Source organism: Gymnogyps californianus, chromosome 2 (assembly GCF_018139145.2).
Source record: "Gymnogyps californianus isolate 813 chromosome 2, ASM1813914v2, whole genome shotgun sequence".
Lineage (NCBI taxonomy): Eukaryota > Metazoa > Chordata > Aves > Accipitriformes > Cathartidae > Gymnogyps > Gymnogyps californianus.
The window spans coordinates 109037585-109058672 of record NC_059472.1 but is presented as its reverse complement, the minus strand read 5'-3'; the positions used below and the strand labels follow the sequence as shown (position 1 = coordinate 109058672).

Sequence of the window (21088 nt, the reverse complement as noted above, 5' to 3'; positions counted from 1 at the left end):
TGACTTACTGAGGTTCCACCTGAGGCCTGTTGTGGTCACGCTCTCGCAGGAATTCCCAATGGGGATGAGGCCACACCAGTCACCTTCCAGTCCCGTGTCCACATGCAGCTTGTGCTTGCCCTGCAAGACAGAAGGGCCTCTTGAGTCAGTGCTCGCCAGGGACCCAAACGGCATTTGCCAACAGACCTTGCAAATAAAACAGAAAGTACTTAGATGGAGACAGGTGCAGAATGTCCCCCAAAGGCTCAGGAATATTTGGCTGCAGGAATTCAGGTCACTGATATTTACAGAGGGAGGAGAGACATGTGCTTAGGTTCCAGCCCTCAGGGCCTTCAAAAAGTTTGTTTCTGGGCTTTTCTAAGCAGAATCTGGCTTTGCTCATTCTTCCCCAGCATTTTTTGAAGAGGCACTTCTGTCAAAGCTAGGCTCTTTATTCCTGTGAAATGAAGGTGTCCTGATCCATTCATTCCTTTTTTTCCTCATCTAAACAGCTGTGTTTTACTTCCTAAACAATGCTAGTCAAAGCACCACTGAAACTCCTTCATTATTTTGACATCATCTGTAAAATTTCATGTACTTCTCCAGGCATGTACTCTTCCCAGAAGGAAGAATATGTGCAGAAACTTAACTAGGTGCTAGAGAAATTAACCTAAATATTTAGAGTAACATGCTTACACTAAGTAAGAACAACAAAGTGAAATTAAAACACGTTTTTTGTACATCCAAGATAAATTCACCTTGTAACTATCAAGTTCATGGGGTGCAGGAGAAGCAGCAGCTATTAATGATGATGGATTTGTGACCAAGCTCTTAATTAGTACTTATAGACCCTGCGTGAACATCTTGCCAGGTATCAGCATATGAATAGTTGCAAGGAAGAGTAGATAGTGGAGATCTTTTACATAACGAAAAAAAAAAAGCTGAATGTTAGAGTTCTGGCACAATTTGTGTTCTAAGAAACTAAGAAAGTGTTTATGAAAACTAGCTACAAGAAAACAGCAAATGCAAAACAGTGACAAGATCAGTGGAGAAATCATCCTCTGGTCTCTTCTACACAGGTAACTTATTCTTTCAAACAAACATGGGCTTCATCTGGTGGAAGGTTAGGATTCTTTGAAGTAGAGGTTTCTTTGGCATTTTATTTTATTCTCTTGTGGATGCATAGGCAAGTTAAACCCTTGAGCATGTCTTTTACACACAAATTCTTCATCACTATAAATAAAATCAGACATGCCTATTTATTAATCTACCAGAATAAAAGAACTCTCTGAAACCCAATGAGTATTCAGCGAGTATTTTGTTAGGCAAGAAACCAAGGTTTCATACCAAAAGAAAAAAGAACAGTTGAACCACAAAACTCAGGTAAATGTCCCAAGCAGCAAAAATATTTTCTCACAAATTTCCTTTGGGGAATGCATTTAAGGTTTTTTTCTTATGTCCTGTCCCTCGTACGCTCATTCCAAATGCCTTTGCAAATATAAAGTCACTAGTTAGAAAGTCAAAACTGGAGGCAAAATATCTTATGGCTCAGATGTTCATGTCTAAGGCGTTTGACAGCTTCTCCTGTTAATGCCAAATGCATTATGAAGAAACAACTTCAATACACGTCATGCTCTCAGTTAACAAATGAACCTTGGAAAAGCTGTCAATTAAGGAGTATCAGATTGCACAGCTTAAGCCTGTTCGATTGTTTGCAGAGCAACAAGAAAACCAATCCAATATCATCTCTCATCTCAGGGTGTCCAGCTTCATGTGGTGATGAGCCATGTATTTCTATAGTGGTTGTGAACGCTTGCCTGCCAAATTCAGAGGTGTAACAAATTCAGGCTTGATAACCTTTTAGCTATGCAATAAGCCATGCTACTTCTCTCTCGCAGTACAGAGGGAGGAGGAAAGGGAGAGGAGAGGCACAAGTACAAGCTCTCTCATTATACAGTTGCAGACATTGTCTATAATGAAGCTGCTGATGAAGGAGAGAACGAAGAGGTGGGACTGTCTGTTCCCAATGAATGTACGTATTGCTGCTCAGAGCTACTTGAGGAGAGAGGCAAACTCGCTACATTTATCAATTAGTAAAGGAATATGAAAAAGAGAGGTAAAAGTAACTGGCCCAACAGAGAACCTGATTAAGTCCTGTATTCTCAAAAACTGTGTCTACCTGCTATTAGGTTTGCATTTCCTATTTTATGACATTCTGGCCCAGCTTACAGATAGGGATTCAATTCAATAGAAATTTATGCAGAAAGCTGTCTTTCTGTGCCCATGAAATAAACCTTTAAAACAAAAGATGCCATTACCAGAGGCTTGCCAATATCCAGGATTTTATCAGGAGTCTTTCAATGTCTGATACTTCCCTAAAATCCCAGTTGACACATCCCAGTGATTATGTGAGAATCTTGACTTTCTTCCCTAAAAGAACATTTTCTAGCCCTCAGTTGTTAAGAGAAATTTCAAACTAGGAGCCCAAAGGGCTAAACCCAAGGCAGCAAGTAAACAGGAATTGAAATATTAACACGCAAATTATTTTTTAAAAAACCTCTCAACTGTTAAGCCAAACTCATGGCTTAGGGATTGGTTGACTGATATTACACAAGACAGTTTTTAAGACTTTTCTTTAAATAAATCAATAAGGGACCTTAATATTATTGGGGGCAGTGGCAACAAAAAAGGGAAGTGAATGTTGGGAAAAACCAACCAAACAAAAACCCCCAAACAACCCACTCATTGTTGCCAAAAAAAATCAATCAGCCAATGCATTTGTACAGTAAGGCTCTAAATTCAATGTACTGTGAGTCTGCCATGGGGGAAATTAGGTGCCCAAGCTTATCTTCAAATTTTTGAGTACAGATCTTCCAACCAAGCAAGATGGAACTGCTATTTGCAGGAGGAAGGGAGGATCAGAGCTTGTAATTTGCAAATACAAGTAATAATTTATTCTATTTAAGTCTCTGTGATTAAAGGAACAATTATATACTGGCACTTAAAATATGAAATTGTTTTCAGTTTCTGCAGAACTCAGAGTTCCAAAATTAGGATTAAAAAGAAAATCAAAGTTTGATTACATAAATACCTCCTTCTTAAGTTTTTTTGCCTCTGTAGCAAGTAACTGAAATATTTTCACATTTAACTTAAGAATCAAATATTACCATGTTTGAATGATACTGGTGATAAAATAATGGCAAATAATACAGCTGCATTGATTTTTATCTTATTAAGTCAGTTTTGAAAAACATTGATCAATCTTCAGCATTGATTTTTTTTTCTTCATTTTACTTCTGATGCTGGGAAATAAGATGGATTTCTAAGTTCAGCAATAAGAAGAAAATGTCAGAAGATATTTTTAAGAATGCTTCATCCATATAGGTTAAACTTTTCCTTTTGATTCTAATGTCTTGTGTTATAAGAAAGCATTTCAGCAGTAGTGGTTAAATATACACTCATTCCAACACTGTTTTTGCTGAGAAAAGACCTAAAGACATAGCTGTTCTCTGTCACATCTCCTAACTCAAATGAATGGAAGTCTGACTGCCAGGAACTCATATACCTAACCCTATTCAAGGCTGTAAGGCGCTAAAATCCTTAGTCAAAAATTTGCAAGCTGAAAAGCGTATCAACAGTATCAAGATAAAAGCTGATAGCTTCTATGCATGCACAGATACCCCACGGGCACTTCATAAAAGTATAGAGAAAATTACTTCTCCAACTGCTTTCCAGACCAACTTGAATAAATGTATTGCAATAAATGTATACTCTAAAATAGATATCAAGCGACAAAATGTTATGAAAGAGAGAGAGAATGGGGACTGATCTTCAGTACTGCATTCTGAAGGGATCTGAAGGAGGGAAACCTGCAACCTGGCAGGCTGAAACTGGATACAGAGGAGAGGCACAAAGCCAGTTAACAAGATGCTGGGGAAGAATAAGGAATTAAACTTAAGCTTTAAAAAACAAATGAAGAAAGATATAATAAACAGATCTTGGAAACTGCTGAAGGACTAGGACATGTGAAAGGTAACAGGGAAGGAAAAGGAACATTACAGGATTAGAGGACAAAGAAACCTTATTCTAATTTTCAGTCTGCCCTGATAGCTTGTCCATTATAAATAAACCTACTGAATAACTTAACTCCTAGAAGTTGCTGATTTTCTAAACGGTACACTTTCACCTGTGCTTGCTGTGAGATCTGGGACTACAGAGAAACAGGATTTCTTGAGATCTGGCCAACTGTTCTATGATACCTCCTCCACTAGCTAGATCTTGTTTTCCATAATCTTTTGATAAAACATCTTTTTATATCAGCTTTATTTCAATGATTACTCCATAGATGGCAGCACACACTTGAAAACAACAGCAGCAAAAAACTAAATACAGATGTCATAGTGTTACCCAGGGAAAAAGCAAAAACCACAATCTGTTTTAGTACATAAACATCTGGGTGCAGAAAATGGTATATAGATAAAAGACTTGGGGAATGGGTGGAAATCAACACGATCACCAAAGACTGCAGCAGAGAGGAGGAGGAAAGGAACAAGGATGAAACCAAGCTGAGAACATTATGTTTAAAATCAAATATCATGATTGGCAATAAAGTAAAAACAAAGTTCCAGAAATATTTACTAATCATTAGCTGTGTAAGAGCTTAATTTAACAATAATAAAAGCTTTTACACTGAGATTCTGAGCGTGATAAATACAGCCAATTTTTCTAAAAGGATGTATTTAAGAAGAGCTATTTTGTTATAACCCTAAAATATCATCAATTGTCTTTTCAAACAAACATACATAGTGTTAAGTTGCTATTACATGAGTGCTATTCTAAGAACATTATCTGAGCCAACCAGGCTTTCTGTTGCTGTTGAAAACAAAAGTATCCACAGTTCCAGTGAAAACGCAAAAGTCTAAAAGCTCTTATATATGATATCAATGACTGCTTAAACTCATATGGAAAAAACAGTAAATTTATTGTACTTCAAAACAATATTCAAAACTGTTGGACCCAATCCTGCCGATCCTTACTATCAAATGTTAGTAGCGCTCCTGTACTGAAATGGACAGACTTCAGTATATCAGTTATTTGCAAGACAGAGCCCCACCAAGCCTGCTCTTCAAGAGGAGCACTTCATAAAATGACGACTCTATAGTGAATAAAATTCCAGGCAGTAGAGAAAGAATAAATTATAATCATTATTAGACCCAATTAATGAACACATCTGCTTTGAACCAATTTATGACAAGGGTATAGAAAGAAATCCCTGTGAAGGTAGATGCCACTAAAACGAAAAGATTTACTACACCTTGCGGTTATACATTTAAGTGGTTGCTACTGTATATCTAATGTACAAAGCATCCACACAGAGCAAATGATCCCAGAGTTTCACACATTCGCACATGAACTTTTTCTACAGGCCTAGTAAAACCCTCCTGAGAATACACTTCTCATGTAATATCGATGACATGTTTTACTGACCACAGTAGGTGCATCCCTTGTTCGCCCATCACCTGTTGCAGGATGAGCAAGTAAAACAACTCTCTATCTTCTGCAGTCAAGCCTATATGACTGACAAGAAAACAGCGATCATAGGCGCAAAAAAAGTGAAGTATATTTCTGTTTGGAGACTGCAAGCAGTTAAAACTGCCAGCAGCGTAGACACTGCTAACATGCACACAAGTGAAGCAACGAAAACATTTTATCAAGCAAATAAGATATCTGGGAATACAAAAGCTACTTTAAAAGAGAGTTTGCGTAGTTTAATTTCTTTTCACAGACATATCTTAAAGATTGACAAATGCCATAAATACTAATTCTTGTTCTACTCTGAATACTACCCTAAAGAAAAACTCATTCTGTTGAAACTTCCCACTCGCAAATGAAATTCCACAACATTTTCTTCAGTCTACCATAAATCAATGCAAAATACACCACAAATGCAGCACGAAATTACGATAATCAAGAACTGGCTGGTCCTTCTCCAAATTCAAGCAAGCCTTACACTGGCCCAGTGTGACATTTTATCCTTGAGCATGTGCATTTGATGCCCTGTCCTCAGCAGGCCCATCATTATAGGTTTAATTAGCATTTTTAGTGATGCCTTAAAAAAATCAGAACCATTTTCTTTATATCTATTTATGAGACTACAGAGTATAATAGATTGCAGATAAGAGTGAAAAGTAGACAAGCTGCTGAAGATTTCATATTGCCTGTAGAATAATCATGCAATGTTGCAGTGAAATTGTCAATCTAGAGGGGCCTTTACTGAGGGCACTAATATTCTATAATTCCTAAGTGATGAAAATTACATCATAATCTTTCTCATCATCCACCAGTTCATAATACATTTAGTGTCACTGCTCATTCTTTTTTGTGCATTTCTACAGGGGAAGAGTCCAGAGGATCTCTTAGAATCATCATAGAATAGTTTGGGTTGGAAGGGACCTTAAGGATCATCTTGTTCCAACCCCCTGCCATGGGCAGGGACACCTACCACTAGACCAGGTTGCTCACAGCCCCATCCAACCTGGCCTTGAACACTTCCAGGGATGGGGCATCCACAACTTCTCTGGGCAACCTGGTCCAGTACCTCACCACCCTCACAGTGAAGAACTTCTTCCTTACATCTAATCTAAATCTGCCCTCTTTCAGTTTAAAGCCATTACCCGTTGTCCTATCACTACATGCCCTTGTAAAAAGTCCCTCTCCCACTTTCTTGTAGGCCCCCTTTAGGTACTGGAAGGCTACTATAAGGTCTCCCTGGAGCCTTCTCTTCTCCAGATTGAACAACCCCACCTCTCTCAGCCTGTCTTCATAGGAGAGGTGCTCGAGCCATCTGATCATCTTTGTGGCCCTCCTCTGGACTCGCTCGAACAGGTCCACGTCCTTCTTACGTTGGGGGCCCCAGAGCTGAATGCATCTTCTACCTAGACTACGTTCTCTTATTTTCCTTGGTATTAGCAAAGCATGAGAGTTAATTTAAAAGACAGGATATTGTTCACCTAACTTGTGGCAAGAAACAATTTCTTCTTCACAGCACTGAATTACTAAGTATTGCTGGAAGGCACCTTTATGCTATGTAAGAATACACAGAATTTTTGTGCGAGTATATAGTGCTAGGGTTTTTTTGTTTTGTTTTTTGAAAGTGCTTAGGCTCTGTTGCTATACAAGAAAAAACGTATGGTTACCAACCCTAATGCATATCAGTGTTTACTAACATATGCTGTACAACAATATTTGATATATTTTTTTTCTTGTCTGGGTTGCTCTGGTCAGGTTGCTTGCTCTATGCATCTTGCTTTCTCTTCCCTATTACAGCTAATCTGTCTTCCCTTTCGCATAGTTGTTCACAGTCCATCCTGTGATGAAGCCTATCACATCCTATTTAGTGGGAAGAGATTGATTAATTTTTCCTTTCATCAACTACTGACCATCTGAATCGTGGCTAGCTGTTGTAGCAGGTGCCTTTGTGACTTCTCCTAAGATTCAAATTTGTTTATCTGTTCTCAGAAGTCTCCCCAGACACACTGGCAAATCTCCATAGCTCTCCTTCTCCAAAATCTCACTTGGAAATCTTTACTACATAAGTAAGAAGAATGATCAACAGGCTGCTGGTCAACATCTTCTTATAGTTTCTTGTGCTCCTCAACCTACATCCACGTGATGCCCTTGCTTTTTCATTTGTTATACGATGCGGCAAATCATGAGCCCACAAATCCTCTTATATACCACCATCCTTTTAGTAGAACTGGCTTCATATTCGGGGGCTTCATGTTAGGATTAGGGGCTTCATAAAAGCCTGGTCTCTATAATTTCATTGGTGCGAACAAACTGATAGAGTTCTTTGCATTGTGTGGGGGAATCTCACAAATGTTCTTTTCTCCCTTTCATTTCTGACTGTTACTTTCACATGCCTCTAGGTAAGAAAGAGAGAGGCTTGAAGTAGTGAAGAATGAACTTTTGAGACAATTTTCAGCACCTCTTCTTGATCTCTGTTACAGGAAGGAATAATTTGCTGTTATTATAAAGATATTCATTGACCTAGGATAAGAAACCATATCTATTTTCAGTAGACAGGGAAATAGTTTCTGCTTTATAACAGCAGGCTTTGAAGAAGTATTATGACCCAGATCTTGTGCTAGCAATGACTGACTGCTTCTCTCTACACCCGTGAAATTCAAAGACCTGTTGCTCAGGTCAGGAAGGACTAATATAATTAAAGAAACTTCAGGCTAGCCATTCAAATATGTAATTTTTTCTCCTCTTTTTTCCACCTTCTCCCCATTTTCTTGTATAACCTAAGTAGTCAGTTGGAAATTACAGTCCACACAAAAATCCATTATTCTCTTGGAGCACGTGGTGGGGCAACAGAATACTGTACTACCCTGAACCCCGTTTTCCTCCTTTATGAATCACACTTGGATAGGGGTGTGAAGTTTATTTGCAACAGCCTTTTTGTAACGGATATAACTTCAGTTCCCTTGCATTTCAGTATGAACTGCACCCACGTCATCAGTGTCATCAGTGACAGATTTGGTCCCCAGAATACAGAGGAATATTGACAAGCACACTAAAATCATTCAAAGTAGGCCAACCTGAGTCCTAAATATTTGACAGTGATTTCTTACCATAAACAAATACAGTCAGCCTGGCATCTTTTCTCACAAGACTTAGAAGCTCTGAAAGCTGAATGCATCTTTCCAGTGCCACATTTGTCATCACAGTTATAATTCTGAGGGAGCATCCCAAAAGAATTATACTGGTATATTTAAAATACCACCCAAAGGTAGAAGAACTTGTATTGTGTAGCAGACAATGAAAGAACAAAATCCCCATGTGGCATTTACCTTCTGCCTTCCTTAGACCTCTGTGGAGGACCTCCTATATGCCCCAAATGACTATTCAAAATTATCAACATGCTGATAGCATACTCAACCTTAGCATGACATGGTTGAATTTAAAATTTTCAGTGTAATGAGAGAAAAGGACAGCAGAGTTGCTACTCTGGACTTCAGGAGAGCAAACTTCAAACTATTCAGGGAGCTATTTAGCAGTGTCCCCTGGGAATCTGCTTTTGAGGGCTTAGGACTCATGAGTGCTGGTCAGTCTTTAAGAACCACCTTTTAGAAGCACAGGAGCAGGCAATTCCACTGTGTCATAAGTCAAGCAAGCGGGACAGAAGACGAGCTTGGCTGAATAGGGAACTCCTCTTGGAACTCAGGAGGAAAAAGAAATTGTATCATCTCTGGAAACGAGGTCAGACTTTGCAGGAAGCTTACAGAGCTGTGGTTCACATATGCACGTAGAAGACACAAAGGGCCAAAGCTCAACTAGAGCTGAAACTGGCCAGTGTTGTGTCAGACAATACGAAAGACTTTTTCAGTATGTTAATAGCAAGAGGAGGTCTAAGGAAAACATTGGACCAATACTTGTTGAACATGATCACTGGACAAATAGGGATGAAAAAAAAGCAGAGCCATTCAATGGTTTTTCTGCCTCAGTCTTTAATAATATTGATAGACCTCGGGCTGCCCCGTCCTCTGAGTTGGAGGACCATGGCTGCAGGAACAGTGATTTTCCATTTGTGGACACTGACACTGTATGGGACCAGTTGTATCAGTTTAATGTTCATAAATCCATGTGGCCTGATGGGATTCATCCCAGAGTACTGAGGCAGCTAGCAGATGTTACACCAGGACCCCTCTCAATCATCTACCAAAGGTCTTGGGAGCCTGGGGACATCCCCACTGACTCAAAGCTAGCCAATGCTGTTCCAATTTACAAGAAGGGCTTGAGGGAAGCCATAGGAAACTACAGACCTGTTAGTCAGTACCTGGAAAAATTATGGAGAAGATCATACCAGGTGCTATTGAAAGATATCTAAAGGACAAAGCAATCATCAAGCACAGTCAACATGGCTTCACAAAGGGAAAGTCCTGCCTAATTTGATATCCTTCTATAATAAGGTCAGCTGCCTGGTGGGTGAAGGGAAGGCAGGGGATGTAGTTCTTCTGGATTTTAGTAAGGCTTTTGATACTGTCCCTCACAGCATCCTTCTGGACAAGTTGTCCAACTGTGAGATGAGCAGGTACATGGTGCAAAGGGTGAAGAACTGGCTGAACGGCAGGGCTCAAAGGGTTGTAGTGAAGGGGGCTACATGTGGCTGGTGACCAGGCACCAGCACTGTTCCACAGGGCTCAATTCTAGGGCCAGTTCTGTTCAATATCACTGATCAATCCAGTGATCTGGATGCAGGAGTTGAATGCATGGTTAGTAAGTTTGCTGATGACACTAAACTGGGAGATGCTGTTGACTGTCTCGAGGGACAAGAGACCTTGCAGAGGGATCTGGACAGATTGGAGCATTGGGCAATCATCAGTGGCATGAAACTGAACAAGAACAAATGCCGGATTCTGCACCTGGGATGGAGTAACACTGGAACCAAGTCTAAATTCGGAGAGGAGTGGCTGGAGAGCAGCCCTGCAGAAGGGGTCTGGGGGTGCTGGTTGACAGGAAGCTCAACAGGAGTCAGCAGTGTGCCCTGGCAGCCAAGAGGGCAAAACGCATCCTGGGGTGCATCAAATACAGCATAACTAGCTGGCCAAAAGAGGTGATTATCCTGCTGTATTTAGCGTTGGTGTGGCCTCACCTTGAGTACTGTGTGCAGTCCAATTTAAAAAGGATGTTAAAGGTACTTGAATGCATCCCAAGGAGGGCAACAAAGCTAGTGGAGGGGCTGGAAGGCATGTCCTCTGAGGAGTGGCTGAGGACTCTGGGTTTGTCTAGTTTGGAGAGAAGGAGGCTGAGGGGTGACCTCACTGCTCTCTACAGCTTCCTGAGGAGGGGAAGTGGAGAGGGAGGTGCTGATCTCTTCTAACCTGGGATCCAGTGCCAAGACGCATGGGACTGGCTCAAAGCTGTGTCCATCAGGGGAGGTTCAGACTTGACATGAGGAAACATTTCTTTAGTGAGAGGGTGGTCAAACCCTGGAACAGGCTTCCTGGAGAGGCGGTCAATGCCCCATGCCTGTCAGTGTTTAAGAGGCATTTGGACAATGCCCTTAATGCCATGCTTTAACTTTTGGTCAGCCCTGAAGTGATCAGGCAGTTGGACTAGATGGTCGTTGTAGGTCCCTTCCAGCTGAACTATTCTCTCCCCTCCCCTCCCCTCCCCTCCCCTCCCTCCCCTCCCCTCCCCTTCCCTCTCCTCTCCTCTCTCCCTTCCCTCTCCCCTCCCCTCCTCTCCTCTCCTTCCCTCTCTCCTCTCCTTTCCTCTCTCCCCTCCCCTCCCCTCCCCTCCCCTCCCCCCTCCCCTCCCCCCTCCCTCCCCTCCTCTCCCCTCCTCTCCTCTCCTCTCCTCTCCTCTCCTCTCCTCTCCTCTCCTCTCCTCTCCTCTCCTCTCCTCTCCTCTCCTCTCCTCTCCTCTCCTCTCCTCTCCTCTCCTCTCCTCTCCTCTCCTCTCCTCTCTCCTCTCCTCTCCTCTCCTCTCCTCTCCTCTCTCCCCTCCCCTCCCCCTCCCCTCCCCTCCCCTCCCCTCTCCTCTCTCCCCTCCCCTCCCCTCCCCTCCCCTCCCCTCCCCTCTCCTCTCTCCCCTCCCCTTCCTACCTCCTTCTTTCCCTAACAGTACATACTGAGGAAATCTCTGATGACATTTCTGCCCAGCCCTGCGCTGGCAGAAGGCACTGAATGGGCAGTCATGTCCCATCCTAGGCATTGCCTCTGTCACACTGTGGGAAGGAGGCATGTACCTTGGGATGGGGACAAGAGCTGTGGATCATCTCAAGATAACTGGACCATCTGAACAGATCTGCAAAAAGCCCGTGTGAAGTGCAGTTTTTTTGAAAGTCTTCTATGTTCATCCAGTTGAGCTGGGTTTCCACAGGATGGCAACACCCCCACATCTCTGACCCTAGCGAGGCTCAAAGATCAAGCCCTCAGTCTGAAGCACGACATGCTCCTCAACTAAATGGTTGCAAACCTTTTTGAGGTGAGCAATACCTGTTCATTTCCCTGTGGATTTTAGTTTTTCTCCTTGTACTAATTTTTAGAAATGCCTGAGCTGTTTCCCTTGGAAAAACATACTAAAACAAAGGAGCCTGAGAAGAACAGTACTCCATCAGAGCAAAGGTCCATCTGGCCCAATACTTGGTCTCCAAAGTGGCCAACAATAAGTGTCTAAAGGAGAGCATATGAGCAGTGCAAGTCTACTTCTGCCAGGGTCCTGGGGGTGCTCATAGGCCTTAATGGCTGGGACTGGCCTCCCCTGGGACCCCCACCTTCACTGTGTCCTGCCCAGGGCCCAGGGGATGTGTCTCGGCCCAGCCTGGGGCCTTCAGTCCCTGCATGAGCAATGTTGTAGGTGTGCTCGTCTCTGTCCCTGTCTCCTGGATGGGCCTGGGACCTGCACTGCAGAGAGCTGCTCTCCTGGATGGACCCCTCACACCTAGGTCAGAGCTTGTCAGGCATAACTCTAGGCATAACACAGCATAACTATTCTGTTCTATTCCTATTCTGTTCTGTTCCCTGGGCTTACCATGAGTCAAATGACGATGAGATATTTGCCTGAAATGCCAGGGGTTTTTCAACTCCAAAAACACTTTCAAGGACACAGATCACAAAGGTTACAAGTGGAAACAGGATTTTATTTTATTTTTCTGAATCTGTTTCAGAGCTGATGCTCACAAGCTTTAACACAATGCACATGTGTAGCCAGGAGCAGGCTGATGCATTCTTCAGTTTAGCTTGAAAAAACATCCTTTGCAGTCTGTCAAAGGAAAGCCACAGAGCCACAGAAAGTAGCAGCAGGAATACAGGCCAAGCAGTCCCTGTTTCCTGAAGAGTGAGAACTTGAAGAATGAGGATCAGGACCAACCACACACCAAAGAAGAAGAAGAGGTGTGAGGTACAGTGGGGTATTTTCCAAAGTATGACAGGTAGCCCTGAGAAGCAGCCTTCTGGCCTTCCAAAACTTGCTGCGCCGCTGTGCTTCTTGGCCAGTGATGCATGAAAAGCGCTCTCGTGCCTGCCCTGCGCTTGTATTGCACACAGGGAGAGCTGGAAAGTGGCAGCTGCTGATGGGGCAGCAAGCCTGAAGCCCTTCCAAGCACAGGCTGTTTTGCACAAGCAAGAACCCCTGAGGAAATGGAGCCAAAGGAAGAATGGAGCTGGCTCCCGCTCCAAACTTGCAATGGGCAAGAGAGCCCAAGAGAGCCAGGGCGCGAGTGGCGCCTTGGAGGTGCAAGAGCAGCAGGCAAGCAGCCAGCCAAAAGGGCCCAGAGGAGCCCTGACAAGGGGCTGTGCTCAATGCTAGAGAGGACAAGAAGCAAGGGCTGGGGGCCTCCCTGGGGGCCCTCCCTGCCACTCTAGCAAGCTTCCTCCCCCCGCCCGCAGGACACAAGGCCCACCTTCATGGAGCATGAGCAGCAGGCACCTAGCCAAAATGGCCCAAAGGAGCCCTGGCAAGGGGCCGTGCTCAATGCTGCAGAGGAAGGCAAAAAACCCCTGGGGACACTTGCTAGCCCACCGGGGGGGGAAAAAAGCCTTCCTCCCTGCAGCTGCAGGGCACGAGAGGCCATCTTCGTGGTGCATGAGCAGCAGGCAGTAACCTAGCCAAAAGGGACCAGAGGAGCCCTGAGAAGCGGTCATGCTCAATGCTGCAGAGGAAGGCAAAAAACCCCCGGGGAGCAGTGCCAATCTGCCCCGGGGGAAAATTCCCTCCTGACCCCAGAGCTGGCGATCGGCTATTCCCTGAGCATGTGAGCAAGACCTGCCTCCTCGCCCCACAGGCTGGTCATGCCTGCCAGGAGATGGCCAAGCCCTCTTCTCCCTCAGCCTGAAGCCATCTCAGGGGCTTCCAAGAGTGGCCAAATGTCCCCAGCCTGATCGACCTTGGGGGCAAGAATCCTTCCTGCACCTGGCAGGGCACCAGTGGGTGCTCCAAAGCACTGGGACCCCTGGCAACATCTCTGCATCCCATTTCTTATGGCTGCTGCCACTGGTTCCACGGGGGATGAGGATGGCGCACTCTGCAGTGCTCCTCAAGAAGGCATTCCCTTGGTCTTGCCACGGCTATCCAGCTGAAAAGGATTTCTGTCCCTCAGATGAGGTTTGAAGGTGGCCTCGCCGGGAGCTGGCCTCGCAGTAGAGAACCTCCAGCAGCCTTGTCCAGCCTCTGGTCTTCCTCCCTCAGCCCCCTCCAAGTAATTCCACCGGCTCCTCAAGGGCTTCTTCTCCCATGTCTTCGGGCTGCCCCCGGGCCATCTCTGGCAGCGGGACATGGGAGGACGCTCCCTTTTATCCTGCCCTGGGCCATTGTGACTGCTGCGTTGCCGGGTGGTGGCACTGTGACATGGGGCTGACGGGGCCCCCCATGTGCAGCCCTGCCCGCCACCCCTCCGCCCAGCATCCTTTGGAGGAAGGCCTTTGGGATGCTGGCCCCGAGGCAGTCCCTGTGCCCAGGAGGCCCAGGGGGCCATCCCTGCCCTTGGTGGCCATGCACTGCGCACAGCTGCTGGCCGTCCCTGAGGCATCCTCTGCCACTCGGCTCCCAAGGACAAGCTTCGTGCTGTTACTCTTCTCTCAGGCCATGGCAGAAACCAACCCTGCAGCCCAGAGAGCACCTCTATCAGCCCTCCCCTCTCTGCGCCACAGCTAATGGCCAGGAGGCCCTGCAGTGAGGAGGACCAGGGACTTGATCTGGCTGCACACAAACCTGGGGAGTGTGAGGGGGGATGATTTCGGTAGCTGCAGCCTGGAGAAAAGCCAAAGTGCAACCAGAGCCATAGGTTGGGATGGACGGTGCCAATAGACTGCCATGGAAAGAAGACAGGCTTTGAAAAACAAGGGAATGGAGGTTACACTGGTGTGGTGGAAAGGTTGGTCATTTTCAGACCTAGAACATTTGGATCTGTGCCCAAAGCACAGCCAGGCAAACAACGACTCTTCCAAACTGGGAAAATAGCCCATTGCTGCTATCAGCTCATTTGTGACTTTAACCTTTCTGAGAGTTATTTGCCTACCTCACTTTGTGGGAAGATGTTCAGATCTTATCTAAAACCCTGGAAAGTCTCATTTACCTTTAGGATTTAGTATTTTGAGTCCTGAAAGAGTAAGGAAGGTACTATTCCTGTCATTTGGTTCCCTCTGCATGAACTTTGCAGAGATGTAGAGAGCATGCAGGATTTCCTCACCATTCCTTACCAATGCACAAACAAGTGACATTTGCTACTACCCTGCTTATGGTGAGGTTGTCCTCTTGGAAAGAAGTCCTGAATGGTTTTGTGTTCTTGACCATCCTTTTCCTTGCACTTCAGTAGCTCTTTTCCTCCTTTGGCCTTCATCCTTGATATCTTTCTTGAAAGTGATGGCAGCCCTCTCAGCCTTTGTCTTGCTCCTTCTAGTCATCGTCTTCTTCTCTAGGCCCTCCATGCCCCTAATCAACTGTTTAGTCTTTGTTTGCCTTCATCCCAGATGGAATTTATCTTTCTTGAATCCGAGGAATAAGAAATGTCCCTAGTGGTACAGGTGAGTTTTCACTAGGGCTTTGCACAATGCTTGCCTTTCCTATGAAAATATCTCGCCTGACACACAAGAATGCATTTGCCTGTATCATATCTACGGCTCACAGTCACCCTGTGATCTACTCATGCCTCCAGACTGTTTCTATTCAGTTAAAGAATCCTAACATTTTGATGGAAGCTCAGTGTGAAGAGACAAGCCCTTGAATGTGTCCTTAATATGCTTTAACTTTTGGTCAGCCCTGAAGTGGTCAGGCAGTTGGAGTAGATGGTTGTTCTAGGTCCCTTCCAACTGACCTATTCTATTCTATTCTATTCTATGAAATCCTTTCCATTTACTGTTTGGGAATAAAATAGAATTTGAACCCACGAAACAGGGAACCACTGTAGAACAAGTAATGCTATACCAAATACAGAATAATATAATGCAAGAAGAAAACCCCTCACATAAAAACATAAAATAAGGGTCAACAGAATGACAGATTGCTGTAAAAACAATACAGAGCTCACCCTGCCAAATGCAGAAAGGCTGGAACAAGTAATACTGCCTGTTTTGGCCCTTTGACTCATACATATTGCATTTTCTGTATATAAAAATTTTCAGTCCATTTCACACAATAGAAAGTCAGAACCCATCTTCTGGAAAAGGAGCTGAACCCTCTGCCCTGGTTTCGGCTGGGATAGAGTTAATGTTCTTCCTAGCAGCTGGTATAGTGTTATGTTTTGGATTTAGTAGGAAAATAATGTTGATAACACATATACTAAGTCAAGGATTTTTCAGCTTCTCATGCCCAGCCAGCAAGAAGGCTGGAGGGGCACAAGACGCTGGGAGGGGACACAGCCAGGACAGCTGACTGGCCAAAGGAATATTCCATACCATATGATGTCATGCCCAGTATATAAACTGGGGGGAGTTGGCCGGGAGGGGCGGATCACTGCTCAGGAACTAACTGGGCATCAGTTGGCGAGTGGTGAGCAATTGCATTGTGCATCGCTTGTTTTGTATATTCTAATTCTTTTAGTAGTATTATTGTAATTTTATTATTATTATTATCATTATCATTATTTTTCCTTCCTTTCTGTCCTATTAAACTGTCTTTATCGCAACCCATGAGTTTTCTCACTTTTACTCCTCCGATTCTCTCCTCCATCCCACCGGGGGAGGGGAAGTGAGCAAGTGGCTGCATGGTGCTTAGTTGCTGGCTGGGGTTAAACCACAACACCCTCCTATAAAACAGAAACTTGCTAGGTCAAATCTATTTGCAGTCTGTATTAACAAGATAGAAGAATCAAATTAGGTTCTTCCATCACAAAAGTATCAAAAAAGAAACATAAAGACAAGCTAGAAAGAAAACATATGGACAAATCCTTGAAAAATCTAAAAGCTAAACAATTAATTTCAAGCTATTTAAAGTAGTAATAAACCTCAGGAGAAGTAGAAATTGATGCCTCTCATTAAATAATGCATAATCAAGGATTGTTTATGGAATTAGGTGCATTACTCCTGAATACTAGATTTCCTGCCTTCCTAATGTTCTCTAGCTACATCTCCCTCTTGGAAAGCATTCACATGATTTCATGGCTGCTTCTGCTCCATGAAGCAAGATGCCTTTGGGCTAGTACTAGGAGAGAATTGCGTTCAAGCCATCTAAGATTTCAGAATGAAAACCCTATTGCTTGCCTCAAAACATTACCAGCAACAAGGCCATGAAAGTTTGCAGACTGGGAGAACTTTTCTGCTAATTGAAAATACATTGTTGTCTTCCAACAAATCTCTAAGGCCTGCACATGGTACAAAAACGAATTTGAAGGTGCATTTTTGTCTGATTTTAAAAGAACTAGCTAGTGTCCCAGGAACTGGGCAGAGGGGAAGGTGGCTGTAAATTTCCAACTGTAGACACTTACTATCCTCTGAAAATTAGGTCTATTTCCTAGTGTTGATTTTGGATCCTCAAATACTATACACTCACTTCCTCAACTTAAATTATAAATTATGATGAATGAAATGCAATACATACTGGTATATTAATTTTCTCAGCTTTACTGTAGGCTTATGAACATTTTAGCCAAATATTTCATAGGGGCATACATGGATTGAGAATTATTTATGTGAACACTCAGTCATCTTCAATTATATAAAAACAATAATGTGTGGGGTGTCTGTGAATGTATCTATCTGTCCATTTGTCCGTATCTCCGTCTACTTTAGGGAAAAAAGTTTGACCTTGAATAGTAAGACAATCTTCTTACATTTAATGACAAATTTCCCTTTTTCTAAAATATATGCATGTGCACACCCTCCCCGCCCCTCAAAAATGAGCCATGGAGTTCATTTATTTTCATCACTTCCTACGAAGCTGAAGTGGTCCAGCTTTCTAATACTAAAGCCTTGTATTTGTAGATGCAGGTGTTGCAGACATCCCTTCTGCAGCTGCTGGTTGGGCTGTGCCTCTATTTCCCCATCAGCACCTTTGAGTGCCTCGTTTGTCCCCTACAGCCAGCAGCAGACCTTTCCCCAGTACTCCTCTCTCCCCCGCCAGCTCCCCTGTGGAGGTGGCAGTGAGTGCACAGACCACAGACCTCCTGGCATGGAGCATAGGTGAGATAACATTAGTGCAAAGCAGGGTTTTTTTGGTTTGGGTTTTTTGGGGGTTTGTTTGTTTGTTTGTTTGTTTTTTAATTTTAAGCAAGTACAGTATGCCTTTGTGGTTCCATCCCCCTCCTCCACCCTCCCCACCCCCAATCTGGAAACTCTGAAACATGAAATACAGGAGAGGACAGAACAGGAGAGGACTTTTTACTCAGCACTGAAACAGGCTACTAAATGCTTTAATAGGAAACTCTTACCTACATATAGCACAGAATCACAGAATGGTTTGGTTTGGAAGGGACCCTTAAAGATCATCTAGTTCCAACCCCCCTGCCATGGGCAGGGACATCTTTCACTAGATCAGGTTGCTTGAAGCCCCGTCCAACCTGACCTTGAACAGGTCTAGGGATGGGGTATCCAGGGCATCCACAACTTCTCTGGGCAACCTGTTCCAGTGTTTCATCATGCTCATTGTAAAAAATTTCTTCCTTATATCCAATCTAAATCTACCCTCTTTCAGTTTAAAACTGTTGTCCCTTGTCCTGTCTCTACAGGCCTTGGTAAAAAGTGTCTCTCCATCTTTCTTATAAGACCCCTTATATATTAAAAATGCCGCAACAAAGTCTCCCCGGAGCCTTCTCTTCTCCAGGCTGAATAACCCCAACTTTCTCAGCCTTTCTTCGTAGGAGAGGTATCCAGAAAACCATTTAGCTCAAAATGATGTGAAAATGTCTAATGAGGAAGAAAGTTTTGAAGCAGAACTTTTCTCCCCAAAACACTTGATACCTTTTTTTTTTCTTAAATTAATAGAGAACTAAGAACTGATTTTGTGAGGACTGCGTAAAATAACAGCACTGAGAAAGAGCAGAAAAAGGTTCATTACTCTTAAGTTTCTTCTGACTTATCATTTCAGAAGATCAAGTTTAAAACTATCTGGAATGTATTGCAACCTTGACTTGATTAACTAAATTCCAACACAGGCATCTCTGGAAAAAAAAAATTAAATAATTTAAATGTGTTATCTGAGACTTTGAAACAGGCAGCAATAAATATTCCTGGCTCAAAATAAGCAGCCCATGTGCAGACACTCATGTACACGCACAGGATTTGCAGAGGGACCCTTTCCAGAATCAGGGCAAATAGAGATTATTACTCTACAGTGTTTCTTGCAAATGAGAAACTCAGGATATGATGCTCTTTTGAAAGATTTTTCCAATATGGGTCTCAGTCCCTCCCTCGTTTCCAACAGCTCTGTTCTACTCAGCGAAGACTTATGAATTTGCTTCTTAACAACCATGACTTGAGGCAAACTGTAGAGAAGCCTACAATGGTTCACTGGAAGGACAGAGTAATTTCACCCTCCAGATAAAAAACCAACCACTTTCATGGTTGTTTTTTAAGAAGTTTTTTGGAAAAGGTTCAGACTCTTTCCTGACAGACTACTGGAGTGGGAGACATTCCTGTATGGGTTCATGGGCCACTGCTGGCTGTGTTACACCGCTGTGAGAGTCAGGGACGTGGAACCACCGTCAGGAAGCCTTTGCACTGCAGTGCCCGAGAGGAGCTCCAACAGCTCCTGTCACAGGCCAGACTCTCACTCTGCACAAACACAGAGCAACAAGGCACTTTCTCATTCAAAACAAAAATTAAAACCCTGCAATAGAGATATATGACAGGAACCGATCTGTGACAGGCAGCTGACGAACACTGTAGCAGTTTACAGCCCTTCAGTGGACATCTCTCCAAACAGTTGTTAATAGCCAACAATCACCACGTGGCCCTTTAGGAGGGCTGAACATATAATTAGCCACATGTGTTCTGGCTACAGGGCCAAGCATGGTGGCAGGATGAAACCAGACAAACAGCTTAATGTATTGACAGAATCTCTGGAGACAAATCATCCATTTCTTCTGGGGTTTTTTGGAGGTTTTTAGAAAGAAATCAAATGGAAGGCGAATACAGAGTTTCAAACTTTGGTCTGTTGGTTAGTCAATATGGCCAAGAAATATCAAGAGAAAAAAAGAAACATATGCTGTTTTAGAACATAATTCACCTTGACTACTGGGGGAAAATTGTATGTTTTTGTTATCAGACAATAAAACAGGCACTCTAGATTTCTTTTGGAAGGGAATGGTAGCAGACCCCTCTCTAATCTGATATCACTCTAATGAAACACTCATCCACAGTAACATTGATTCAATTTATAGGTTTTATTTTATTTTAAATAGTCACAACACTCTTGTTAGCTACTTGAGAACCACTTGCTTAGATAATCAGTACATATCTAGAGCGGCTGCAAGGCACCGGAGGTTTTATATGGTCACTTAGTGGAAGAATATTTAAGCAATAAGTTCATTTGGTTATGCTTTAGTATGGATAATGCCAAAAAAGTTGGCTAGTATGTTCTTTCATTCAGCTAGTGCTGTAGACTTCTGTAAATTCTACAATATGTTACTTAACTAAATTACTTTTGATATTTGAGCTTAATTTAGAAAGTGTATCTCGTTAAGACCCCCAAATTGTGTCATTTCAACTAATTAACACAAGAGATTAATGTCTCAGTATTTTATTTTCAAGTTAAGTTCATCAGAAGTTAAATCTGAGATGACATATAAGATGAACTATGTTACCGTTAATTTTGTTTGTGTCTGGACAATAAAATAGTATGTGCTTGTCAGCTCTTAGATAGAATGAGGTTTGGAAAATAATTATTTGTAACTACGTTCAAATGTAAACAACTTGTACATAATTCAATGAGTATTCTTGGCCTCCATCTCCACTTCAGACCAAAGGATTGTAACTTGTCTTCTTGGAATAAAAGGAAGAAAAAAAAATCAGGCCTGCTTTCTAAATTCGTACAGCCTGTTTTTCTTGATTTCTCCTTCTCTCCTTTGCTTTTCTTAGGATAGTTTCAGGACAGCATCTTATCAGCCTCAAGGACCAATAAATTCTTGAGATGAATGTTTTCTGTAAGCTTCAAGAAAAAACATTACTTC

General features: G+C 43.1%; 1 protein-coding gene across 2 annotated transcripts in view; it reads right to left on the bottom strand.

Moving 5' to 3' along the window:
* TPK1 (thiamin pyrophosphokinase 1) overlaps nt 1-21088 on the bottom strand; it is a 314655-nt gene that overhangs the window by 64737 nt on the left and 228830 nt on the right. For both annotated transcript variants that reach the window (XM_050891078.1, XM_050891079.1), the window contains one exon: nt 9-120. In XM_050891078.1, the coding sequence (XP_050747035.1) occupies nt 9-120 (112 nt within the window). The remainder of the gene's footprint in view (nt 1-8; nt 121-21088) is intronic.